Source organism: Neoarius graeffei, chromosome 17, assembly GCF_027579695.1.
Source record: "Neoarius graeffei isolate fNeoGra1 chromosome 17, fNeoGra1.pri, whole genome shotgun sequence".
NCBI lineage: Eukaryota > Metazoa > Chordata > Actinopteri > Siluriformes > Ariidae > Neoarius > Neoarius graeffei.
In genome coordinates, this window is record NC_083585.1 from 36259286 (window position 1) to 36287232 (window position 27947).

The following is a 27947-nucleotide window of genomic DNA, read 5'->3' on the forward strand; positions in this document are numbered from 1 at the left end:
TTGCATTTCTGAATCATAAATAATAAAGAACAATGTGCATTTGTGTGTATAAAACTAAGTTTAAAAAATCAGCAGTTTAACATTGTAAACTAAATGTACTACAGGTTCACCATATCTTAAAGGAGATACGCAGAGCCATGGCCTCACTTTCGTTTATAAATGCCTTGAGACCTCAAGAATGGCATAGGAATAGTTTTAAGTGTTAACAATAAATCTAATATAATTTTTACGATTAAAATGATTCATATAGGTAGCGGTCTGAGTGAATGACCTTGGCATCTGTGACGTCACCACAGGAACGGTCTCAGCGCCATTTCCGCTAGACTAAAACACAGAGCTGACTGCGGCTTCAAGCTTCCATTTTGAGCTAATTTATCGCCATGCCACGTAGATGTGTTGCTGGACGGTGCAGCAACACGACAGAAGATGGATTTACATTGCATTCATGGCCCAAGAATGTTCAAACTGCAAAGATTTGGATACGTTTTGCAAGAAGTTCACGGGCACATTGGGCACCTATAGATTTATAAATAAATCTATTTATAAATTTCTTTAAAAATTTTACAACCCCGATTCCAAAAAAGTTGGGACAAAGTACAAATTGTAAATAAAAACGGAATGCAATGATGTGGAAGTTTCAAAATTCCATATTTTATTCAGAATAGAACATAGATGACATATCAAATGTTTAAACTGAGAAAATGTATCATTTAAAGAGAAAAATTAGGTGATTTTAAATTTCATGACACCACCACCTCTCAAAAAAGTTGGGACAAGGCCATGTTTACCACTGTGAGACATCCCCTTTTCTCTTTACTCAACTCAACTTTATTTATATAGCACTTTAAAACAACCGTAGTTGAAAACAAGGTGCTGTACATAAAGACATAAAACAATTAAAAGCAATGAAATAAATAAAACAGACAGTAGAACAGTTGTTTCATTGTTTTTAAAAGCAATTAGAAACAATAAAACAATAAATAAAAGAAAACCATAAAACACTAAAACAAGAGCAGAGTCTCATGCAGAGTTAAAAGCCAAGGAGTAAAAATGGGTTTTAAGACTGGTTTTAAAAATGGACAGTGAGGAGGCTTGCCTATTGTGCAATGGTAGCTCGTTCCATAATTTTGGAGCAGCAGTGGAGAAAACTCTGTCCCCTCTGAGCTTCCGTTTGGACCTCGGTACCTCCAGGAGCAGCAAGTCAGCTCTTAAACAGTCTGTAAACGTCTGGGGACTGAGGAGACAAGTTGCTCAAGTTTAGGGATAGGAATGTTAACCCATTCTTGTCTAATGTAGGATTCTAGTTGCTCAACTGTCTTGGGTCTTTTTTGTCGTCTCTTCCGTTTTATGATGCGCCAAATGTTTTCTATGGGTGAAAGATCTGGACTGCAGGCTGGCCAGTTCAGTACCCGGACCCTTCTTCTACGCAGCCATGATGCTGTAATTGATGCAGTATGTGGTTTGGCATTGCCATGTTGGAAAATGCAAGGTCTTCCCTGAAAGAGACGTCGTCTGGATGGGAGCATATGTTGCTCTAGAACCTGGATATACCTTTCAGCATTGATGGTGTCTTTCCAGATGTGTAAGCTGCCCATGCCACACGCACTAATGCAACCCCATACCATCAGAGATGCAGGCTTCTGAACTGAGCGCTATTAACAACTTGGGTCGTCCTTCTCCTCTTTAGTCCGAATGACACGGCGTCCCTGATTTCCATAAAGAACTTCAAATTTTGATTCGTCTGACCACAGAACAGTTTTCCACTTTGCCACAGTCCATTTTAAATGAGCCTTGGCCCAGAGAAGACGTCTGTGCTTCTGCATCATGTTTGGATACGGCTTCTTCTTTGAACTATAGAGTTTTAGCTGGCAATGGCGGATGGCACGGTGAATTGTGTTCACAGATAATGTTCTCTGGAAATATTCCTGAGCCCATTTTGAGATTTCCAATACAGAAGCATGCCTGTATGTGATGCAGTGCCGTCTAAGGGCCCGAAGATCACAGGCACCCAGTATGGTTTTCCGGCCTTGACCCTTACGCACAGAGATTCTTCCAGATTCTCTGAATCTTTTGATGATATTATGCACTGTAGATGATGATATGTTCAAACTCTTTGCAATTTTACACTGTTGAACTCCTTTCTGATATTGCTCCACTATTTGTCAGGGCAGAATTAGAGGGATTGGTGATCCTCTTCCCATCTTTACTTCTGAGAGCCGCTGCCACTCCAAGACGCTCTTTTTATACCCAGTCATGTTAATGACCTATTGCCAATTGACCTAATGAGTTGCAATTTGGTCCTCCAGCTGTTCCTTTTTTGTACCTTTAACTTTTCCAGCCTCTTATTGCCCCTGTCCCAACTTTTTTGAGATGTGTTGCTGTCATGAAATTTCAAATGAGCCAATATTTGGCATGAAATTTCAAAATGTCTCACTTTCGACATTTGATAAGTTGTCTATGTTCTATTGTGAATACAATATCAGTTTTTGAGATTTGTAAATTATTGCATTCCGTTTTTATTTACAATTTGTACTTTGTCCCAACTTTTTTGGAATCGGGGTTGTAATTGAAGAAGCAAAGTGTCTGACCAGGAGAAAATGAATGAATGAATGAACCATCATGAGCTCTGTGGCACAAATAGAGAGCCAAACTTTGCTAAAACGTCTGATTTCTGCAGCCTTTGGTGTTTGAAAGCTACTCAAGAACTCTTTAACTGTTCACATGGTTGTTGGAATCCAGAGCCATCGGGCTTCACAAATGCAGACCTTGGGGGCTCTTCATGAAAAAGAATCCGGTTACATGACTCGCACGTGCTCTATAGATTTTAACTCCATGGAATGCACAGATTGGGGACTCTGATGTACAAACAATTCAACTGCATTAGATGCATAATTGAAATAATTCTGATTTTCACAATGCACAGTCACATTTTTCAATCAAGAAAAAATGACCAATGACCAGGCTACACTCTTAGTTTTTCGGGGTTCATACAACCATGGGCACATCTCTCATGAACATTTACGGTAAGTGTCTGGAGACAAGTCTTGCTAGGAAGGCTATCCCATGAGCTTGAGTCATGACCATGTACCAACATTTAAAAACAAGGCAGAATAGAATACACCAACTCTAAATGCACACTAAAATAGTCACTTATTCCTACATTAGAAATTGTTATATTGAAAGGTTTAAGAACCACAAATAATTATAGAATAGAAATCAAGGAACAACACAATTATATGTTAATAGGTGAGACTGAGCGAGTAGTTTATTAGTAGTTAAGCAAGATTACAAAATAATACACATGCAAATTATACCTTATGATACCAAAACAGGTTATTTTAAAGCTTTGTCCAGCTTTCCTGCTTAATTCAATTTTACAATGACAAGAACTTCAGTTCTTCATCTAGGTGCTTTTTAAGCCAAGGAATAATGGAGAACACACTGATGTGGAAATCACGGGCATCCACAGGAGGCTCAGAAACAGTTGCAGTAGTTGAATCGCACACTACGGTAGTGCCCCAACTTACGACTCCCACCTAGGACCAAAGGACAGAGTGATGAAAACTGAAGCTATTTAATCATACAGTAGCATCAGAAATACTTGATAGGCTGGAAAGATCACTGGAAAATCATGTCTTTTATTACTATTATGATTTAAAAACTGCAACGCTCAATGTCAAATCACCGACCTGGAAATAACGCATCCCCTTACGAAGGAAGAGGGAACCTCCAGAGTCTCCTGCACAGGATTACAATAAATCATTAACGTTTGTGCAAATAGCTATTAGCTCTCTCTCTCTTTCTCTCAGTACATATAGCAGTACTAGTCAAAAGTTTGGACACCCCTACTCATAAGTTTTTCTGTATTTTGACTATTTTCTACATTGTAGAACAATACTGAAGACATCAAAACTATGAAACTGCATATGGAACATATATGGAATTATGTGGTAAACAAAAAGGTGTTAAAAATGTGTTTGAGACCATTAAGCAGTAAATAGCAAATAATAAAAATACAGTAAATAGCCCTATTCCACAACTGTATTAATCCATATTATGTCAAGCACTGCTCAACTAAGAAAAGAGGAACCACTGAATTAGAAAATATGTCCAAACTTTTGACTGGTACGCTTTCTTTTGGGTGTGTGTGTGTATGTATACAGTATATAAAACCTTTGCAAGTAATATAATCCTTGTATTTCTGTGATCCTCCAGTACACAGGAACCTGTCTGTGATCACATCAGTCAGAGACACCAGGCTGTTCGAACCCAAGAATGGTTTGTATTTCTCAATGCATTCACCTCTCTGTGAACATAAATGGCTGCAATTAAATAGTAACAGAGTCCTTCTGAATTTCACATTTGGATGATTTCTGGATAGCTGGCAGTTTATTGCAAAAAAATCACCTTTTCTCCAGTCTGGATGTGAGTCGGCTTTCGGGTTTTCCCCTGACTGATAAAGTAGGCTTGAGTCTGCTGCAGATCAAGCAGGGCACTTTCTGTTCAAGCGCAAAGGCCAGAAGCCATGCAGTTACATATGATACAGAATATATTACAGTTTATACAGTCAACTCCAGAATTATTGGTAACTTTCAAAACTATGGGATAAAACAAATTAAAAACTGATGTACAATTACACATACACATTGGTGTACAATTTGCATTAAAATTTTCACTAAAACTACTGAATTAACTACTTGTCCCCTCTTTTATTCTAAAGTTCTATTAAACATGTTGGAAATGGCTGGCACCCAAAAGAATATTTAATGTAAATAAGCCCTGAGAGAAATGCTGGTGGATATTTGATTCTTTGGGGCTGTTTTTTGGCTCATGGTTCAGACTCTTCTAAAGACTGTTGGAATTATTCTACTAGCACCCAGGACATTTTAACATTATTGCCATTTTAGGTCATATATTGATCTTTCAAAAAGACATGCAATCAGGTCTACACAGAAATGGTTATGAGAAGACAAACAGCTGGCTCTATTGAAAACCCGTGGTCTGAATTGAAAAGTGCATCCACGTGTAAATCTAGAAGAATATAAACAAATTCTTCAATCTTCAAGCTGTCCAAGATTACTAGATCGATCTGTCTGTCTGTCTATCAACCAACACCCTGTAGGCCTGTCAGTTCCCAGCCTCTTACGAGGTTGTCTGCATCTATTGTGAGCACACTTCATCCACTGCTGGCTTGCTAGGCCTGTCACAGCTTCCCCAGACATACGACCATTCACACCTACGGGCAATTTAGGCCAAGTTTACATTAGACCGTATCTGTCTCGTTTTCTTCGCGGATGCACTGTCCGTTTACATTAAACCGCCTGGAAACGGGAATCCGCCAGGGTCCACGTATTCAATCCAGATCGTGTCTGGTCCGGTGCTGTGTAAACATTGAGAATACGCGGATACGCTGTGCTGAGCTCTAGCTGGTGTCGTCATCGGACAACGTCACTGTGACATCCACCTTCCTGATTCGCTGGTGTTGGTCATGTGACACGACTGCTGAAAAACGGCGCGGACTTCTGCCTTGTATCACCTTTCATTAAAGAGTATAAAAGTATGAAAATACTGCAAATACTCATGCAAATACTGCCCATTGTGTAGTTATGATTGTCTTTAGGCTTGCCATCCTTCCACTTGCAAGTGGTAAGTGATATGCGCTGGGATCACACACACAGCGGCTCAGTCCCGAATCACTGCTCGTGCGCTATACTCGCGTGCTCTGTGAGCTGCGCAGGGCCGGAGTGCGCACCCTCCAGAGGGCACTCGCTGTTCAGGGCGGAGTGATTTGGAGCGCAGGATGCCTGCGGAGCCGAGCGTATCCGTGTATTGGTGTTGCTGTGTGCATGCTAATCGTGTATTGGTGTTGCTGTGTGCACGCTAATCGTTTTAAAAACATTAATCTGATGATCCGCTGATACGGTCTAATGTAAACCCCACCTTAGAGTAGCCAGTTAACCCAACTGCATGTCTTTGGACTGTGGAGGAAACCGGAGCACCCGGAGGAAACCCACGCAGACATGGGGAGAACATGCAAACTCCACACAGAAAGGCCCCTGTCAGCTGCTGGGCTTGAACTCAGAACCTTCTTGTTGTGAAGTGACTGTGCTAATCACTACACCATTGTGATATTATGTCAAAAGGGTGCTTAAATAAATAAATAGTCTGTGTAGTTTTAATACAAAAACTGCTCATATTCATTTTAAGTGTTTTATGAAGGGTTTCAATAATTTTGGAGTTGACTATATACCATTTGACTTGTTCATCATCATTATTATTATTATTATTATTATTATTATTATTATTATTATTATTTCTTACTGTGTTTATTGCATGTAGAGTTAGGACTCATCTTCAGAGCTCGATTTGAAGCTTTTGTACAAGGCAAACAAATAGGCCTGTTAAAGACAATATGAATATTGACAATATGAAAAAAACTGTGTTACTTTTTCAACTGAATGTAAAAAGCACAAATATTTTTAACATGCATTTTTTCATAATAGTTTTAAATAGTTTAATAGTTTTAACCTTTAAACAGCTTTAATTTAAGGTTTAAGCCTTAATTCACTGAAAAGAAAAGGTCTCCCTGATATTCCTTTAAATGTCACAAGACACTTAGGAGATAGGAGAGGAGGGTCATTGTCATTCTTCAGCCATGTGTGCATGTTCAAGGGCTAATTACTGATTACAGAGGAGGTTCCAGCAGAATATCAGGGAAAATGACAATTACAATCTAGTTTCTTTACAGTGACAGAACCCCTTTTTCTATTTGCTGTATGAGATTATTGGTATTTATTTTGGTAATTTCAGTCTAACAAAATGTTACCTTTCTTTTTCCATCAATATACAATATTTATTTCATTGGTTTTCAGTCTTACCTTGCCTTAGAGGACAGCTTAATGCTGCTTTTCACTTTAATAAGTGCAACATCATAGTCATAAAACTCATTGACGCTCTTGTCCTTGAGTTTCGTGATGTCAAAATCTGGATGAGGGATTAACAATGAGGCATCCACCTTTCCATCATCTAAAAACAAGAAAAGTAGCTGCTCAATGTTTTTAGGCCCTTGTAGTTTAACATCAATATGTACCAGAGATTCTCAATCCAATCCTAAGAACCAATCATCCAGCCCAAGTTTCTTGTGCTCATGCTCCTTATACTCCTGAACCAGTCAGTCAATATCCTACAACCATTAAGGCTTGGCTTGTGTGTGTTTGAAGCTGGAGCAGAATAAAATCATGAACTGGTTATGGATTATGAAGGACTGAACTGAGAACTGGAGTAGATCATAACTAATAGGAGAAAACCTGAGAAAGTCAGAAGTCTTTTAAAGGCTGGTAACAATTTACGCCCAAATTTTGCACGTTGCAGAAGGTCCATAAATTTGTCATAATCTGCGTATTACTTGAATGCATAATAATGTAAATGTTGCTACTTAACAGTAACAACATTAGGGGAAAAAAAGATAGAGTATACATAGCTTCTTGATCTGACTTCTTAAATCCCTCAACAGGAAAAGATGAGTGTGTTGTAATAAGAACCTGTTTATTGGCTACACAAGGGGTCATGGTCACAAGTCGATAACTTTGCTAATTCCACTAATTCTGAAGGAAACTGTCCTGGCAACATAAGTGCTTCTGGGAAGGGTCCAGGGAGGCCAGTGCCCCTGTGACAAGTTTGGAGCTCCCCCCCACCCCCCAAAAAAGTGGGGTGATTGATCTCTGAAATAATTATTACTTGATTACAACCTGATCACTTTGTGCAATCATACAATGCAAAGCAGCACTCAAAAGGGAAGAAACTTTTCTAATCTGACCAAATCACATCAGATCCTCAGAACAAATAATGTAATACAGCAAAGTATATATTTTTCCGTAATAGGCACAACAGTCTCAGAGAAAGGAAGTTTGCATGCAACTTATTTGCAACAATCTCTGTAATAGGAGATGGATGTATAAGTGTGGCCCAAGAAGAAGCTTTTGTATGTTTTTTTTTCTCCTATGAAGAATTTTATACTAGGTGACCTTTATCTCCAACAATGAAATAATTAACTGATTCCATTAGACTGTAAAACAATATAAAGAATTCAGACCATGCTTAATGTGCACATCCTTGGCGTTGGCCCATTCTATCAAACCAGCATTTAGTTTCATCAGACAGTGTGCAGCTGTGATCACCCAGTTCTCAGTCAAAATGGAGCCCTGGCATGGCTTTGCTTGCTATTTGAACAAGACAATAATAAGGGCAAGGATCATGTCAGAATGATCCAAAACAATAACTGGTGTTCTGTAATTTTCTGAGCCAACAGTTTAATCTGACCAGGTATATTCACTTACCCAGCTAACGGAAACATGCCAAGGCTTGGTATAAGCAATCTGAGATATCTCAATATCATCATCGGCATCAATTCTTGGAGAAACTAGCTCATGAGCTACTCCACATTTGGTTACAGCTGAATCATCTAGGAAAGAGGCAAGAGGAAATACTATAAATATATATAAAAGGCTCTTCGGAAACTAAAATATTCCATATTAGGCACAGATTTTTTTTCTGGGGTCTCATCTCATCTCATTATCTCTAGGCGCTTTATCCTGTTCTACAGGGTCGCAGGCAAGCTGGAGCCTATCCCAGCTGACTACGGGCAAAAGGTGGGGTACACCCTGGACAAGTCACCAGGTCATCACAGGGCTGACACATAGACACAGACAACCAATCACACTCACATTCACACCTACGGTCAATTTAGAGTCACCAGTTAACCTAACCTGCATGTCTTTGGACTGTGGGGGAAACCGGAGCACCTGGAGGAAACCCACACGGACACGGGGAGAACATGCAAACTCCGCACAGAAAGGCCCTCGTCGGCCACGGGGCTCGAACCCGGACCTTCTTGCTGTGAGGCGACAGCACTAACCACTACACCACCATGCCGCCTTTCTGGGGTTTGTTTTAAATATATTTAAAAGCTATTACATTTGTACACAATATAGCTACACACAATATAGGTGCACAACATGCACAATGGCTACTCACTGATCATCCTATTGAACACCTCCCCAAGATCGTCATAACTGCTTAGGATAAACAGATGCCTCTCTCTAATTTTACTGGAAGCCAGATTTTTCAGCTCACTTGTCTTAACATTTGTCCCAATGCCAAACACATAGATGTCTAGGAAGAGACGTACATATCTGCATGCTGACATCAACCTGATAAACTGTGTTTAATGTTTAAAAAAACTATAAAAGAGAAGTGAAATAGATTATTTTGTTTATTCTTAATGAACAAAGTCTATATGATCAAATTAAAGCAGTGGTACAAGCATAAGTTGTCAATCATGCAAACCGAGAAGCTCCTCATGTGAATTATCCGTAGAGCTGCTTTTGTAGCCCAAAAGTTCACGGATGAAATCCAGAACATGTTTTGGGTTACCTCCCATGTTGGAGTAGCCTAGAGGGGTAGTAATAACAACAACAACAATAATAATAATAATAATATGAAATGTTTAGAGGTTTGTGATCTATTAAATCTTGATTACCATCGGTCTCAATGAGAATGACATTCTGAGTCTCATTGAAGTGGCTATTTTTTTTTGACTTGAGGAAGGCAAGTCTTTCATGCACAGATGTGAGGGCTTTATAGAGATTGGTACCAGTCTTTTTCCCATGATCTGTGCAAAAAGAATAATGATGATAAAACACTGTCAAATTGCTGCTTCTAAAAATGATATAGTCTAAATACCTCAGTGACATACCTGCTTTATTAAACAACAACAGTTTCTCCAAGACCACGTCCACACGGTCACTAAAGGGATCCAAAACTGTTACAATGTCTTGGGGCTCACTGGCGTAAGAAATGATATCAAACTTCATTTCAACATCATAGCTACTCAACTGTAAAACAAAAAGTGTTGGGGGAAAAGTTTAACTTTGAAGAGCAAAATGTGAATAAGCATGCTGAAGACACTCAGATAAGCTTTAGTGTGCTAAATAATATGAAGTCATGATGGCCAGCAGAGAATAAGACTTAAAAATATGATAATGTACTGTAAATCAATACAAACCTTGCGTATAAGGCTAGCAGTGGCCTGCTTTGCCCTCTCAAAGTCATCCTGCTGAATGCTTCCTGATGTGTCTATTAGGATAAAAACATTGAGTCGACCATCTGCCACTTTGAAGCTTCTTCCGTAATTGATGCCTAGTTAAGTTAGATGGGAAGAAAGAAGGAATTTGCATCACAGAACACAAGCATAAACATGCTGAAAATGCAGCTACTACTATTACTACCACCACCACTACTACTACTCCTACCACTACTACTATTACTACCACCACCACTACTACTAGTACTGCGATTACTACTATTACTACCACCACCACTACTACTAGTACTGCGATTACTACTATTACTACCACCACCACTACTACTCCTACGATTACTACCACCACCACCACTACTACTACTAGTACTGTGATTACTATGATTACTACCACCACCACTACTACTACCATTACTACCACCACCACCACCACTACTACTAGTACTGTGATTACTGCTACTACTACCACCACTACTACTACAGCTATTACTACTACTATTACCCTTACGAAAATTAAACATGGTTTTACTATGAAAACTAACCATGGTTTATAGTTATTCATGGTTTTCATGTTTTTTTGGGTAACCATGAAAACCATGGTGCATTTTACCTCAATGTTCACTTAAATTTTTAGGTTCTAATTAAATGTTAATGGATCTGGGCTGTTAATCGAGATCCTTCTCTACAGCATTGACTGTTGGACGAAAGCATGGTAATACTACAGTTAGTGCATCCTTTTAAAAACCATACTATCCCTTTTTAAACTAATTTCATAGTTACTATGACCTATTACACATACAACTATGATGCTACCACAGCTACTGCAGTACCATGGATGAACCATAGTAATACTATGGTTGGTTCATAGTACTTAGAATCACCATGAGATACCATAGTAGAACCATGGTTACTACCATGGATGAACCATAGTAATACTATGGTTGGTTCATAGTACTTAGAATAACCATGAGATACCATGGTAGAATCATGGTTACTACATAAAAACCATGGTAAAACCATAGTAAACCATGGTAGATTTTCGTAAGGGTACTACCACTACTACTACCACCACCACCACCACTACTAGTACTACTACTAGTACTGCTATTACTACTACTACTATTACTACCACTACTACTGCGATTACTACTATTACTACCACCACCACCAGTACTGCTATTACTACTACTACAGCCAGGGTGTGATTTGTCAAAAAAACAGAAGGGGGGGGGATGTTTTTTTTTTTTAAATCATGAAAGGTCACAAAATTAAGGTAACAATAGGCTAACAGCTCAATAACATCCGATTATATCAAATGAATAACACTAAATGAAAACGAACACTAAACCAGAGATAGTACAGTAAATTCATCTTCCTATCTCTCTGACTAAATACACGAACACTAACACAACAAAGTTCGCATTGCTTGTCGCGTTGCTGTGATGTTTCTCTCCCTCCGGATTAAATGGACAGTGACTCAAAAATCACTAAAATACATGAATACTAAATGAACAGTTTGCTCTGATGGCGCAGTTCACATTGTGCGCAGCTTTCCGATTTAAACTGTTTTTTTTCTCATCCTTATACTTCCTGTTTCATGGACTGTAACGGATTTGCTTATTCAGTAATTTTAATACAGAATTTACTTTGAAATTATAATCAGACACTCCAACGCCCCCCCTAAAAAAAAAAATTGGCCGTGAAAAAGGCGGCATCTGCCAAAAGGCGCGCTGTTTGCATCCCTGCAGATACATTGATACATTGTAGATAATAACAATATCTTTGCGTTCTATGAGAACATAGACAAAGAGGTAGAGACCAGAGGTTTAAGCTGTGACACGTGGAACATGGGGTGGATGCGTCGCATGGTGAGTGGTAGTGCCAGTCTGACGGAACATGGATTGATTACCTTACTGATGAGGAAGGGTCCTAAGTACCTGGGAACCAGCTTGTGGGAGACAGTTCTGAGTGGCAGGTGGCGCGTGGAGAGCATGACTCGTTGCCCCACCCGGTAGGTGGGCACCTTAGAGCGGCGTTTGTCGGCCTGCCTCTTGGATGCTAGGGAGGAGCGAATGAGTCTTCTCCGGGCCAATGCCCACGTCCTCCTGCAGCAGCGTATGAAGATCTGGGCTGAGGGTACGGCGACCTCCTCCTATTGGTTTGGGAAGAGTGGTGGTTGGTAATCTAGGGAGCACTGGAAGGGTGAGAGACCTATGGCAGATGAAGGAAGAGTGTTATGAGCGTATTTGACCCACAGTAAGTACTTACTCCAAGAACCGGCATCCCTGGACACCATACACCTCAGTGCCACTTCCAAATCTTGATTCGCCCGTTCCGCCTGGCTGTTGGTTTGCAGATGGAAACCTGAGGAGAGACTACAGGAGGCCCCAATGAGTTTACAGAAGGCCCTCCAGAACTGTGCAGTGAACTGAGGACCCCGGTCAGAGACGATGTCAGTGGGGAGTCCGTGTATGCGGAAAATATGGAGGATGAGTAATTCGGTGGTTTCTTTAGCTGTGGGAAGCTTGGGCAGAGGGATGAAATGGACTGACTTGGAGAACTGGTCGATAACTGTGAGGATGCATGTGTTGCCGCCTGAGTTGGGGAGTCCTGTGATGAAGTCCAGGGCGATGTGAGACCAGGGTCAATGAGGAGTCGGGAGGGGTCTTAGCAAGCTGGCAGGGGGCCAATTGGCTGTCTTGTTCCGGGCACATGTGTCGCAGGCTGCCACAAACTCCTGGACGTCTTCCTTGATGGATGGCCACCAGAAGCATTGTTGGATAAGTGCCAGGGTTCGAGCAGCTCCCGGGTAACAGGCCAACTTGGAGCCATGACCCCACTGCAGCACCTGGGTTTGCACAGAACAGGGAACAAACAGATGGTTAAGTGGTGTGTTGCTTGAGTTACCTTCTCCGGGGTCCTGTTCCAGGGCCTTCTGCACTAACGTCTCTACCTCGAGTAGGGCGGCTCCCACCAGACAATGTGGAGGGAGGATGGTTTCGGGCATTCTAGACTCCTCCTGGCGGGAAGAGAATATCCTGGACAGGGCGTCAGGTTTGCCGTTCTTGGAGCCTAGGCGGTAGGAGAGTGTGAAACGGAAACGGGAGAAGAAGAGAGACCAACGGGCTTGCCGTGAATTGAGATGTTTGGCGGACTTGAGGGATTCTAAATTCTTGTGGTCAGTCCAGACAAGGAAGGGGAGATCTGATCCCTCGAGCCAGTGCCGCCACTCCTCCAAGGCGAGCTTGACAGCTAACAGCTCTCTGTTGCCGATGTCGTAGTTTTGTTCAGCAGGGGACAGCCGGCGAGAGAAGAAGGAGCAGGGGTGGACCTTGTCATCACTGGCCCTCTGGGAGAGGATGGCTCCGACCCCTGACTTGGAAGCGTCAATCTCCACAATGAACTGTTTGGCCGGATCGGGTATGGTGAGAATGGGTGCTGTGGTGAACTTGTGCTTGAGCATTGAGAAGGCTTTCTCTGCTTCCTCCCCCCACTTGAACGGGCTCCTGATCGAGGTCAACGCCGTGAGAGTTCTGGCCACCGTGCCGAAGTCACGGATGAAGCGCCTGTAAAAATTGGCGAACCCCAGGAAACACTGGAGCTCGTCATGAGGATGGGGTAGGCCAATCAGCGACTGCCTTGAGCTTGAGGGGGTCCATCTGGATCCTCGCCGGGGAGATGATGAATCCCAGAAACAAGACAGAGTTCTGGTGAAATTCGCTGTTCTCCACCTTGACGAACAGTTTGTTCTCTAGCAGGCGCTGAAGGACCTACCGGACATGACCCCGATGTTCCTCCAGGGAGTGGGAGAAGATCAGGATGTCATCCAGGTACACAAAAATGAAGATGTTTAGGAAGTCCCTTAAGACGTCGTTAACAAGTGCCTGGAAGACTGCGGGCATGTTGGTCAGGCCAAAAGGGACCACAAGGTACTCGTAGTGACCAGTGGTGGTGTTAAAGGCCGTCGTCCACTCGTCCCCCTCCCTGATCCTGATGAGATGGTATACATTGCATAGATCTAACTTGGTAAACACTTTGGCTCCCTGGAGTAGTTTGAAGGCTGTGGTCATGAGTGGTAGTGGGTAGCGGTTCTTGACCATGATGGCGTTGAGACCCCAATCGTCAATGCAGAGGCGGAGCGACTTGTCCTTCTTTTCCACAAAGAAGAATCCCGCCCCTGCTGGGGAGGAGGAAGGGCAGATGATCCCAGCTGCCAAAGATTCAGAGATGTATTTCTCCATGGCTTGCCTTTCAACGGGAGAGAGACAATAGAGTCATCCCAGGGGTGGAGCTAAAGGGGGGCAGGCAGGGCCATTGCCCCTGGGCCTTGGGCCCTCCCCCTAGCCATACATGGCCCCACCCTTTGACGTTCAGGCCCTCCCAATAAATGTGCCTTACGTGATTTCATTGGAAATTCCTTGAAACCTACAAGTTTTCACATGATTACAGACTAGTTGACCTATATATCTCTCATTTTTGACACATTCTTAACATGGTTAAAAAAAAATAAAAAAAAACCCCTGTGAAATCAGGATAGTTGAGGCTTTTCTTGGATTCAAGATAACTGTGAACGCATCCGCTTCTGAACTGGAGGGCCGAATTATTAGCTGCATTGAAGGGAATGGCTTAGATCTCTCCAGATGCCGTGGACAGGGTTATGATGGCGCAGCGAACATGAGTGGAATTTATTCTGGTGTTCAAGCGAGAATAGCGGAGCGGGAGCCCCTTGCTTTGTACGTGCACTGTGCGGCTCATTGTCTGAATTTGGTACTGAATGATTCTGTCAAAACTATCCCAGAGATTAGACAGTTTTATGACGTGGTTGCCAACAGTGTTAAGAGATGGGCATTACTTGGCGACTTATTGAGCCCAGAGAGCAGGGACATAACCTTGAAACGCCTCTGCCCAACCCGCTGGTCCTCCCGCTACGATGTGCTTGTTGCGTTAAAGTACAGATATGGAGACGTCATTAAAGCTCTCACTTGCAAGCGAGAAAATGAATGAACAAGATGAGGCAGATGCACTTAAAAAGGCCATTACTAAATTTCAGTTCATATTTTTAATCAGCCTTCAGACAAAGATTTTGGAGTGCACTAATGCCATCTCAAAGTTACTGCAGGAGAAGACCGTTGATCTCAAAGCGTCTGCATTATTGCAGAATGCTGTACAAACTCTACAGGAGTACAGGGAGCAGTTTGATGAGGCAAAGGCTTCCACTCTGGCACTGGCTGTGAAATGGGGCAGTCAAACGCAATTTGTAGCCACCAGGTTGAAAAAAGTGAAGCGCCACTTTGATCACCTTAGCGAAGACAGTCGGCTTTCCGATGCACAACATTATTTTCGGGTGAATGTGTTCTATGCATGCCTTGATGTAATCATTCAGCAGCTGTCACAAAGGTTTGTCAGTTTAAATCGGACTGCTCATTTGTTTGAGGCTATTCATCCAAATACGCTCCAGCATGCCAAGGACGAGGAGCTATACGAAGTGGCCCATCGACTGTGTGATCACTATAGTCGGGATATTGACTCCAGCTTTCCTGGTCAACTAGTGTCATTTAGGGCTTGTTTCAAGGAACAGATAGTGAGACACACATCTGTGCTTAGCCTGGCCAGGTTGCTGGTAGTAGATCATCCAGCAGTAACTTCTACATTTAGTGAGGTGTGCACGGCCTTCTTGCTTTTTCTCACTCTCCCCGTCTCAGTTGCGACAGCAGAGTGCTCTTTCTCCAAATTAAAATTGATAAATTATCTCAGGAGCACAATGGATCAAGAGAGACTCTGTGGATTGGTCATTTTATCAATTGAGAATGAGCGAGCAAGAGCGCTTAACATCCCTCAAATAGTCGACGACTTGCGGAGCGCAAGGCGCATCGAATGCCTTTTTAATGACGAACGCAGGTTTCTATGTCGGCTTTGTAGTTGAAAACGTGCTTACACAATGAGGGTGTATCATTCATGATTGCTGGATTTTTTGTTGTTGTTGTTTAGTGTCTATTTGGAACATAATAAAAAATGAATGGAAAATACAGGCTATGTAGGCCTATAAAAAATTAAATAATAATAATAATAATAATAAAAACTTTGAGCAAGTTCTGTTCTAATATAGCCTGATTATATGCCGCAGGTCTTCTGTTTGTTTGCAATTTTGCCATGGCTAGGTCCAAACGCTACGTTCTTAAAAACTGCTTTTTGTTAGATATAGCCTGAGTAGGCCTATATGCCGCAAACCTTCTAATTTGTTTGTTTGCAATTTCACCATGTGGGGGGGGGCCTGATTGGTGTTTTGCCCTGAGGCCCTGATTGGTGTTTTGCCCCGGGGCCTTGTGTGCAGTTGTTCCACCACTGAGTTGTCCCTTGGGTGGCGCTGTCCCAGGTAGGAGGTCGATTCCACAGTCATAGGGTCTGTGAGGAGGGAGGGACAATGCTCAGGTCTTGTTGAAGATGATTTTAAGTTCCAGATATTCTGGAAGCATGTGAGAGAGGTCGGGGAACTTGCTGGCTGAAGGCTGCGGTGGTTTGGTGGGAGGCAGAGCGGAATTCAGGCAGAAAGCTAGGCAGGACTGGCGCCAGCCTAGAATGGTGTTGTCAGCCCAGTTTAGGTGGGGGTTGTGCTGCGTTAACCATGGTAATCCTAGGATGATGGGTACGTGGGGGTCGTTCATGAAGTGAAGCTGGATGGTTTCTGAGTGGTTACCGGAAATCCTCAGGGTGAGCGGGGTGGTAAGATGGGTGATGGTGGTCAAGCCAGTGCCATTGAGTGTCAGGACAGTGAGAGGGACGTCGAGAGCGAGTAGCGAGATTCCCAGACACTTGGTGGTGGCAGAGCAGATCAAGTTCCTGTCCGCCCCTGAGTCGATGAGGGCCTGGAGGTGGTGATGCTGATTGTCATGGATAATGATGACAGGGAGTAACGAACAATTAGTGGGGAACTGGTTCCGAGCGTTGCCCACCTGGGCCCCTCGAATCAACTGGTGGATTTGTCCTTTTAGCGGGCAGGCAGATGTGTCCCAGCTGACCGCAGTAGAAGCAGGCCCCCGTGCTCTGCTGGCGATGTCGTACCTCCACTGACACCCGAACCTGGTCTACCTGCATGGGTTCAATGGACGCGGTGGGAGGTGGAGAGGAGGTGAAGCTGGGGTGGTTCTTCTCTCTCCTCCGTTGCTGGACCCGGGCATCAATGCCGTTGGTGAGGTCCATGAGGCTGGAGAGGTTTGACAGCAGTTCCCGCGATACCAATTCATCCTTAATGGCATCGGACAGGCCGTGCAGGAACACGTCGATCTGGGTGCTCTCGTTCCAACCGCATGATGTCGCCAGCGTCTGGAACTTGATGGCGTAGTCTGAGGTAGACCGGGACCCCTGTCGCAGCTCCATGAGCCCTCTAGCTACCTCCCGGCTGGAAAGAGAGCAATCGAAAGCTCGCCTCATCTCCTTGAAGAAATCCTTGAGACTGGGACAAAAGGGTGCATCGGCATCCCAGACCACTGTTCCCCACTCTCTGGCCTTGCCGGTGAGGATCGTGATTGCATGTGCTACCCAGGAGTGTTCTGTGGGGAAGGCCAGAGGTTGCAGCTCTAAGATCAAAGAGCATTGAGACAGAAATGATCTGCAAGTACAGGGTTTTCCATCGTAGGGCTGAGGCGCTGGAAATCTCGATTCGCGGAGAAAGGAGGTGGCAGGAGCTGAAATAGGAGGTGGCTGGGCAGGGGTAGGCACAGCTTGAAAGTGCTGAATCTGCGTAGTGAGGAGGTTGAGTGAGTCAGACAGGGTGGCGAGGTTCTGGGTAATTTGCTGTAGGTCTTGTTGGTGGGTCCCAAGGAGAATCCTTTGTTGCTGGACAGCCGTTCTCAGATGGGTGAGTTCTGCTGGATCTACGTTGGCCAGAACGTACTGTTATGGGTGGTGGAGGTGAAGCTTGGATCCAGAAGCAGAAAAACGCACAACAGACAGTAATCCAATAAATAAGGTGATTTAATCCAGGAAAAAAAAAGGGTGTGGCAAAAAGGTAGCAAAACAGGACAAAAACACAAATGGCAAAAATAGTCCGGGTAACAAGAGACAAAAACCTGACAAAAACACGAGACAGGTAAGGAAAAAAACACTAAAGCAAAAAACCATGAACAAGAAAAAACCCTTGGTGCAAAAATCTCCGGAGTGGATGTTCGGGGCGGAGCATGACACTACCACTAGTACTACTACCACCACAGCCACTACTAGTACTGCTATTACTACTACTACTACCACTACTACTACCACCACCACCACCACTACTAGTACTGCTATTACTACTACTACTAGTAGTAGTACTACCACCACTACTATTACTACTAGTAAGACTACTACGACTACTACTACTGCCACTACTACTATTACTACTACTGGTATTACTACTACTACTAGTACTGTGATTACTACTACTACTACTATTACCAGTACTACTACTGCAGCTGCTGCTATGGAAAGCCATTTGGAAAGAATTGATTCTATGTCCTTTTTATCAGAGGTCTGTTTCCTCCACTAGTTCGTTCTTTGTCAGCACTGTTTGGACGTTTCATTGCGGTGGTTCACTATTTTGTCCGACTAGTTGAACATAAACAAACTCTTAATAGTCATTCTTTTTCAGCAACTAGCTAACTAGTAACCTACAAATTTCTACAAAGATGTATATAATTCCACTGGTACGTTTCAATTATTGTTTTTAAGAGATTATTTTAATTTAATTTGATTAAATCCTAGCATAATGTTTGAATTTCCTAAACACATTTGTAGCACAAATTCAAGGATCAGTATTTATCTGACTCACTGTTGTCTTAAGAAATATTTTACTGTTACAGTGTTTCCATCACCTGCAATGTAATGGAATAACTTTGTGCACTGTTCTTACCTTTCTTTTTGAACTCAGGGGATGAAACATCTATTACAGCAGATAGAGAACCATCCATGGCTTGAGCCACATTTTCTGGTAAATCAAATACATAGGGGGCTGGAGAGACATAGTTCATTAATCTTTCAGTACCCGTACTTACAACTACTGAACATCCTGAATTGAATTATGCTAAACAGGTTACAAATCAAGTTTCCAAACACCATCTTGCAATTAGTCTAGAAAAGATTATACTGGTTTAAAAAATAATCTAGATTTTTAAAAATTCATTTCATAAAAAATATTGCATGCCTCATCTTTTATTGTCATTATTAATATATTTATGATTACCTTAGTTGTTTAGAACACTATTTCGGGAAGCCAAAGTTCTTACCATAATTTCAAATATTGTGAAATATGAGAGAAAAATATGAGTTGAATTTGTGTACCCTTGCAACGTGGTTCAGGCCCACTCCATTCTTTTGAATCCAGACACACTCTTACTTCAGGCCCCAGTAAGTCTGTGCCTGACTGGCAGCGGTATTTCACTTGGTCACCAATCTGAAAGCGATTTCCAGAGCGTATCGCTCCAGGCGGAATCCCTGGATCTTTGCAGCCATCAGCTGGAAAATAAAAGGTGCTCAGTACATTCTCATACTACCTTAGGCATCAGATCATAGTGTCACATCACAAACAAAATCAGTTCACAGTTCCCACACATACACTACAGGAACAAAAAAGTATGTGTACATATGAATATCAGATTCATATGTGCTTACTGAAGATCTCATTGAAAAACCATGGGCATTAAAATGGAGCTGCTCTTCTTTGCTACTATAAGAGCCTCTGTTTATTCTGGGAAGACTTCCCACTGGATTTTGGAACATGTGTGCAGAGATTGTCTTCTATTAAGTCATAAGATGTATAGTGAGGTTGGGCAATAGACTGTTAAAAAAAATAAATCACTTAACCCTTTCTTGTAGCACACTGGTGGAATGAAACTCCGCTTATCAGACATTTTCAATCAGTATAATCAAATTAGTTGTTTTATTGCCGCAAATCTGTTATAAGACTAGCCAAGACACTGTTGGGTTTCTGTTTATAGAGTATCGTGACTTTGTGTTTAGCTGCTGGTGAGCAGGGAGTTGAGAAAGGGGAGGGGTATTAGCCCCTTCTCTGTATTTTTTGGCCTCTGGTAAAAATAATTTAAAAAAAATCTTGAACATTGTAGAATTTATTTAATATTTCTTATTACCAAATTATTATAAAAGAAATACACAGTGCACTTATTGCACAAATAATTCCCTATTGTTCTTAATACTACTCCTGTGTTACCATTCAGTCAGTCAATGTCTACAAGAGCTGAACATCAATGACATTCATCAGATGAAAAAAAGAAATTGAGCAAGCTGGAGAAAGGTTTCAAACTGTATGCTTTGTCAAAAATAAATTGTTTATATAAATGTTACAGGAAAATATGAATACTTGAAACCTGAAGGACAGACCACTGTCTCACTGTACTGATGAATGTAAACAATGCTGTCATAAATATGAGATTCACACTATTTCAAAATGGGAACACGTCATTACTAAATGCAAGTTTTTATTATTATGCCTGATTAAGTGTCTATACATTCTTGCAGTGTAAGGCCTGGCTCAAAGTCCATGTTGCAGTTCATCCCACAGGTGTTGGATCAGGTTGAAGTGCTCTGTGCAGGCTAGTCAAATTCTTCCACACCAAAGCTGAAAAAGGAAAAGGCCTTCCCCAAACTCATCTCATCTCATTATCTCTAGCCGCTTTATCCTATTCTACAGGTTCGCAGGCAAGCTGGAGCCTATCCCAGCTGACTACGGGCGAAAGGCGGGGTACACCCTGGACAAGTCGCCAGGTCATCACAGGGCTGACACATAGACACAGACAACCATTCACACTCACATTCACACCTACGGTCAATTTAGAGTCACCAGTTAACCTAACCTGCATGTCTTTGGACTGTGGGGGAAACCGGAGCACCCGGAGGAAACCCACGCGGACACGGAGAGAACATGCAAACTCCGCACAGAAGGACCCTCGCCGGCCACGGGGCTCGAACACGGACCTTCTTGCTGTGAGGCGACAGCGCTAACCACTACACCACCGTGCTGCCCCCTTCCCCAAACTATTGTTACAAAATTAGAAGCACACAAATCAAATGTATGTCATTGTACGCATTAAAGGAGCCGACCCCCAGAACGCAGTTCGTTGTTTTTGTTTTGAAATCAGTGACCGCTACTCTGCTAGCTTTCTGTGCAGCAAAACCTCTGCAAATTCACTGTAAATGATCCCTTCAAAATCCATCTCAAACTTTTTCTTCATCTATGTGTCATATGTGGAAGTTTTGAGTAGAATATGCCTGATTTTTCCTTTCCTTCTTGGCCACGCATAAGACAGCCGAGGCCAGTTCTGGTCCATTACAACTGAATAACCATAGAAAAACATAATGTATTGGTCAAAATAATTTAAAATATAACTACTTTGACAAATATCTTAAATTTCATGTTAAAATTTATGATCTATGGCTTAGGATGTCACCAGATTATTGCAGATTGTTATTCAAACAGTGGAATATCCATGGATGTGAAAATGGCAACTCCCTACTTGGCTTCTGGAAAAGGTGAACCCGCCCCTTTAAGATTTATCTTCAGTGGAGTTAAGGGATCCAGTTCAACCCATGAAAACCAGACCCAAGACCACTATTCCTCTTCGATCTGTCATGATGCATATGTATCCACCAAACCCAGATTTGTCTGTCAAGCTGCCAGAATTGATTCATGTGTTTCTATTCTTTCAGAGTCCAATGACAGTGAACTGTACATCATCCATCAACCCTTAGCATTGTGCATAATGAACATAGGCTTGTGTATGGTTGCCTGGCCATGGAAATAGCTCACATTCTGTGAGCTAGTGTGGCCTAGTACATTGTAGCTGAGAAGTTGTTCTTAGAAAATGTCACTTCACAACAACACCACATACAATTGACAGGGGAGCTCTAGCGGGGCAGAAACTTGATAATCCAGCTTGTTGGAGCTCGCGTTTCTCGGCAACTGTGGTCAAAATGATTGGTTTCTACCTAGTATCCATGTAAAATCCAAGAGATATTAGACAAAAACTCCTTCCTCACGCATGTTGAGGCCCGCCATTGCAAAATGAAAACGAAACCGGAAATGATGGGAATCGGCGAGTGTCAACTTTGGGCGTGTTCGGCTGGGGCCGCTTGTGGGGAGAGATCATTTTTATTCGACCAAATTGCATAGAAAATCTATACTCACACTTGCCAGATATCCTTTTTTGGGGCTCCAACTATTATGTTGGTGTCAGTCCTGCACGCTTTGGCGTGCACCTGAAGGACTCTCGGGCATGCTTTGGACTGTGCGCGTGCCAAGCGGACTCTCACACGCGCGTTGTTAATGAGGCTCAGCTGCACATGATCAAGAGCCATCAGTGTGCAAAATGTTTTATTTCCAAAATTTTATGTTTTGTTTATATCTCGATCTTGTCGCACATATTGTCACCACATATAAAATAATTGATAGTGCGTATGAAAAAGGCTTTGATACTGTAGTGCGTATGAAAATGGCTTTGGATGAAATGTCTCAACTATTGGACGAAATGGCATTGGATGGAATGGTCATTGGACGAAGTGTCCTGATCCAATTTTAATGTATTGTGCATATGCACGACAATGTGAAGGATTGGTACAATCAAAGTTTCAAAGTCTCTAAACTCACAATTATTGAGAAAATGACTTGCATGCATGGCTGTTACATGCTAATACATTAAACCTGTATGAATCATGATATACACGTATGGTTTAACTATGTTTCTATAAACACCACAGTACATTATGTTGCTTGATTGATTTTTTTTTCTTGAATTTTTTTTTTTAAATCTTGTATTCCTTATAAATCAAAGAGCTAGTGGATGCTTACTTTGGTCATTGCACACTGGAAGAGTACCAGTCCAGTGGCCCCATTTAGTGCAGTTCCGTTTGGCTGAACCTGACAAGGTCAAACCCTCCCTGCATGAGAACTCCTGCTCCTCTCCAATCTTAAACCACTGTTTCTTGGGCCAAAACTGGCCATTATCCAACTGAAGCTGTGCTGGGCAAAGAATGTCTAAAAAGGTAAAAAAAAAAAAAAAAAAAGATTAAAACAGTTACCCAAAGGGAATGTATCAAATCTAATCATAATTCTTATTTGGATTTTCAGAATCTATGGTCTTCATCTATAAGACATATTCAATGGCATACCTTTGCATGTGGCAGTAGACACTGTCTTGCCATTAGGTAGTATCATGATTGACCACTCTCCTCTGGAGTTACAAATTCTATTGCTGACTGGATAGGGGTAGTATCCAAATTTACAATGGTATGTCAGCACACTGCCTTCCAAGCCATCATTGGAGTAGGAAACACTGCCTCCGTTTATAATCTCTCCCACAGAGCAGTTCGTTTGAGGCTCCTCAATATCATCATAATCAAATTTTTCTAAAATAGGCCATCATTGCATGTAAGAAGGCTTTTTAAAGAAAACTTTAAAAAAAAAGCCTTGTAAATGTAAACAAAAGTATTACAATAATTTTTGTGCCATCTGTAGCCATCTGACCTTCACATATCACCCTGGATATTTCTGGCTCCCATTTTCCTTTAGAGCTGCAGATTTTTTTGAGGATTGGGTAGGGTTTAAATCCATCTTCACAGTAGTAGGTTGCCTCACTCCCCACAGCACCATCATTGGAATATTTTACTGTACCTCCAATAATGGATTCATTCAAAGCACACTTTTGAGTGTCATCGTCATAGTAATAGTCGTCTTCTGCATGAACTGAAAGTAATCAGATATTAAGATATTTGATCATACTTACTGCTTGCTTATTATTTTTGTGTTGACTTACATCCCCGATGATATTATGGACATCTGGATTATGGATTTTTTGGAAACAAAACAATTATACATTTTGCAGTGGTTGATGGTTGCAGACTAATGAATAAATGTTTCAGGCTTTATTTGAAAATGCCACCTTTTTAAATTGTTTTTATTTTATGTATTTTGCATGATTTTCTGCATTGTGTTACTGCCACATGATTGGCTAATTAGATAACTGTGTGAATGTACAGGTATGCAAGTGTTCCTAATAAAGAGGATAGTGAGTGTATAATCAATGTTTTAATAAATTACCTAAAATTATAAAAGACATAAAACAATTTTGCACCTACTGTTTAACAAAACAGGACATTACAACACTGTTTCCAAAAGACTTGTGATGATGTGTAAAATGTAAATAAAAACAGAATGTGATGATTTGCAAATCATGGAAACCCTATATTTAATTGAAAATTGTACAAAAACAACATATCAAATGTTTGTTTTTGGAAAAATAAATGTTCACTGTGAATTTAGTGCCAGCAGCACGTTTCAAAAAAAGTTGGGACAGGAGCAACAAAAGACTGGAAAAGTTGTGTAATGCTAAAAAAAATGGCAACAGGTCAGTAACATAATTGGGTATAAAAAGAGCATCCCAGAGAGGCGGAGTCTCTCAGAAGTAAAGATGGGGAGGGGCTCACTGCTCTGTGAAAGACTGCATGGGCAAAAAGTGCAACAATTTAAGAATAACGCTCCTCAATATAAAATTGCAAAGAATTTGGGGATCACATCATCTATGGTACATAATATCATTAAAAGATTCAGAGAATCTGGAGAAATCTCTGTATGCAAGAGACAAGGCTAAAAACTGACATTGGATACCTGTGATCTTCAGGCCCTCAGGCGACACTGCATTAAAAGCAGACATGTGTCTGTAGTGGAAATCACTGTATGGGCTCAGGAACACTTCAGAAAACCATCATTTGTGAAAACAGTTCATTACTGCATCCACAAATGCAAGTTAAAACCATATATAAACAATATCCAGAAACACCGCCACCTTCTCTGGGCCCGAGCTCTTTTATGATGGACTGAGGCGAAGCGGAAAATTGTCCCGAGGTCTGATAAATAAAAATGTGAAATTCTTTTTAAAAATCATAGACACCACTTCCTCCAGGCTAAAGAGGAGAGGCACCATCCGGCTTGTTAGTGCACAGTTCAAAAGGCAGCATCTGTGATGGCATGAGGGTGCATTAGTGCACATGGCATGAGTAGCTTGCACATCTGGCAAGGCATCATTAATGCTGAATGATATATACATGTATCAGAGCAATATGCTGCCATCCAGACAAAATCTTTTTCAGGGAATGCCTTTTTTATTTCAGCAAGACAACACCAAACTGTATTCTACACGTATTACAACTGCATGGCTCCATAGTAAAAGAGTCCAGGTGCTAAACTGGCCTGCCTGCAGTCCAGACCTGTCTCGCATTTAAAACATTTGGTGCATTATGAAGTGCAAAATATGACAAAGGAGACCCTGAACTGTTGAGCAACTGAAATTGTATATCAGGCAAAAATGGGGCAACATTTCTCTTTCAAAACTACAGGAATTGGTCTCCTCAGTTCCCAAACATTTATAGAGTGTTGTTAAAAGTAAAGGTGATGCAGCACAGTGGTAAACATGCCCCTGTCCCAACTTTTTTTGAAACATGCTGCTGACATCAAATTAAAAATGTGTGTATATTTTTCAAAAAACAATAAAATTTCTCAGTTTCAACATTTGATATGTTGTCTTTGTACTATTTTCAAGTTTCCATAGGGTTTCCATGATTTGCAAATCTTCACATTCTGTTTTTATTGATGTATTACACAGCATCCCAAAGTTTTTGGAATTGGGGTTGTACTTAAATATAATCCATTCAGGGATGAATCTAAGAGGATGAGTCAAATGAAAACTGTAAAAGTGCATCATAAATTAGAGAAACAGTACATTACATATGTAGTTTAAAAATGTATGACTGGTCCATAGCCCTCCTACTGCTACCTTAAATGATTTATTTATTTATTTACTTACTTACTTAGTAAGGTACCATGTGCAATATTAAACATAAATGTTACCATTTGATGCGTTGTACTAGAGTTAGCCAAAGGCTAATTTTCATCTGCAGTCCCCTGGCAGGCCACAATTCAAACTTCCACTCAGTGACAGAACAACTTTAAGCAAACTAATCAAATCAAGTTTATTTGTATAGTACTTTTAACAGTAGACATTGTCGCATTGGCAGCTTGACAGAAACATATACATTCCAGACATAAATATTAAACAAATGATTTAAAAAATTATCCCTAGACAAGCAAAACAGAGCACATAATACAAATCACATACAATATCATCTACACAAACACACCTACACACACCCCTTGTCAGCACCATGAGTATGTTAAACTATTTACAAACAAGGAGATTTGAGTACCAAGCAAAACAAAAATGCAAGACAATTTGACACCTGTTTGCAATAACCAATACAAAAAAAAAAAGCTTTCCAGACTTCCACAAGTCTTTCTAGCACCGATATTATTGTATAACTGCAACACTTACCTTTACAAAAGGAAATATAAAGAGCAAAACATAAAAGACAGGCCGTGGTGAAGTGCATTATGAACCTGATCAGTAAAGCTCAGTGTCAGCTGTAGACAGCGATTTGTATACAAGTATGTTTAATGAGTGATTACACATTAACTTCTAGAAGAAAAAAAAACTGGGATTGAGCAACATAGTATTATGGGAAATGCAGAAATAAATATTTAAACAACTCTTGGAGGGGAAATACCTAAAATGATACAATATTACTTTGACTTTACACAAAACAAAACTTCTGCTCAGTTTGTGAATACGGTGCTTTTTAGCCTTTCAAAAAGAATTTTAAAAAATCATGATGTTAGTTCAATAGGCCAGGGAGTAAACATGCCATTAAGCTGAAACTCTTTCAGATGAAGTTTAGGACAGAACAGAAATAGTCAAGAGATATTATATATATATATATATATATATATATATATGGGGCGGCACGGTGGTGTAGTGGTTAGCGCTGTCGCCTCACAGCAAGAAGGTCCTGGGTTCGAGCCCCGGGGTCGGCGAGGGCCTTTCTGTGCGGAGTTTGCATGTTCTCCCCGTGTCCGCGTGGGTTTCCTCCGGGTGCTCCGGTTTCCCCCACAGTCCAAAGACATGCAGGTTAGGTTAACTGGTGACTCTAAATTGACCGTAGGTGTGAATGTGAGTGTGAATGGTTGTCTGTGTCTATGTGTCAGCCCTGTGATGACCTGGCGACTTGTCCAGGGTGTACCCCGCCTTTCGCCCGTAGTCAGCTGGGATAGGCTCCAGCTTGCCTGCGACCCTGTAGAAGGATAAAGCGGCTAGAGATAATGAGATGAGATGAGATATATATATATATATATGATGGGCGGCACGGTGGTGTAGTGGTTAGCGCTGTCGCCTCACAGCAAGAAGGTCCTGGGTTCGAGCCCCGGGGCCGGCGAGGGCCTTTCTGTGCGGAGTTTGCATGTTCTCCCCGTGTCCGCGTGGATTTCCTCCGGGTGCTCCGGTTTCCCCCACAGTCCAAAGACATGCAGGTTAGGTTAACTGGTGACTCTAAATTGACCGTAGGTGTGAATGTGAGTGTGAATGGTTGTCTGTGTCTATGTGTCAGCCCTGTGATGACCTGGCGACTTGTCCAGGGTGTACCCCGCCTTTTGCCCGTAGTCAGCTGGGATAGGCTCCAGCTTGCCTGCAACCCTATAGAAGGATAAAGCGGCTAGAGATAATGAGATGAGATGAGATATATGATGATGCCCTTTATTGTCACTAGTCACATGTACCAGCGAAATTAGCCGTCAACCTGTCCGTACATATACAACATACAATTGACATAGGGTAGACAGGACAGGAAGACAGGGATGAAGATAAAAAGGAAACACAACATGAGGAGAGATGAGGAAAAAAAAAGAATACCCCCACACTATGCTCCTGTCAGGAGTACAGTGTGGGAACATTTAAAAAACCTTTGCATAAGCACACAACAA

At 41.7% G+C, this 27947-nt stretch overlaps 1 protein-coding gene across 1 annotated transcript; it reads right to left on the reverse strand.

The window, feature by feature from the left end:
* Window positions 1-3303: 3303 nt before the first annotated feature.
* si:ch1073-280e3.1 (complement factor B) lies at window positions 3304-26533 on the reverse strand. The gene is made up of 19 exons (XM_060898116.1): window positions 26467-26533; window positions 23607-23825; window positions 23252-23488; window positions 22932-23117; window positions 19412-19585; window positions 18984-19082; window positions 10064-10197; window positions 9755-9893; window positions 9539-9670; window positions 9346-9450; window positions 9034-9171; window positions 8337-8461; window positions 8093-8219; window positions 6879-7026; window positions 6322-6398; window positions 4408-4499; window positions 4174-4306; window positions 3690-3739; window positions 3304-3536 (listed from the first exon to the last, which is right to left on the reverse strand). The coding sequence occupies exons 1-19, from the start codon at window positions 26522-26524 to the stop codon at window positions 3375-3377; spliced, it is 2535 nt and encodes an 844-aa protein (XP_060754099.1). The 5' UTR covers window positions 26525-26533; the 3' UTR covers window positions 3304-3374.
* Window positions 26534-27947: the final 1414 nt, after the last annotated feature.

Bases quoted from the DNA above. Each gene is read 5' to 3' on its own strand.
- si:ch1073-280e3.1 (XM_060898116.1), bottom strand. From the start codon at position 26,524: ATGCACTTCACCACGGCCTGTCTTTTATGTTTTGCTCTTTATATTTCC. The intron at 23,118-23,251 runs GTATGCCATTGA...TTACCTTTTTAG, and splicing joins GTCTACTGCCACATGCAAAG to ACATTCTTTGCCCAGCACAG. The intron at 9,894-10,063 runs GTTTGTATTGAT...TTTGTTTTACAG, and splicing joins CTGCTAGCCTTATACGCAAG to TTGAGTAGCTATGATGTTGA.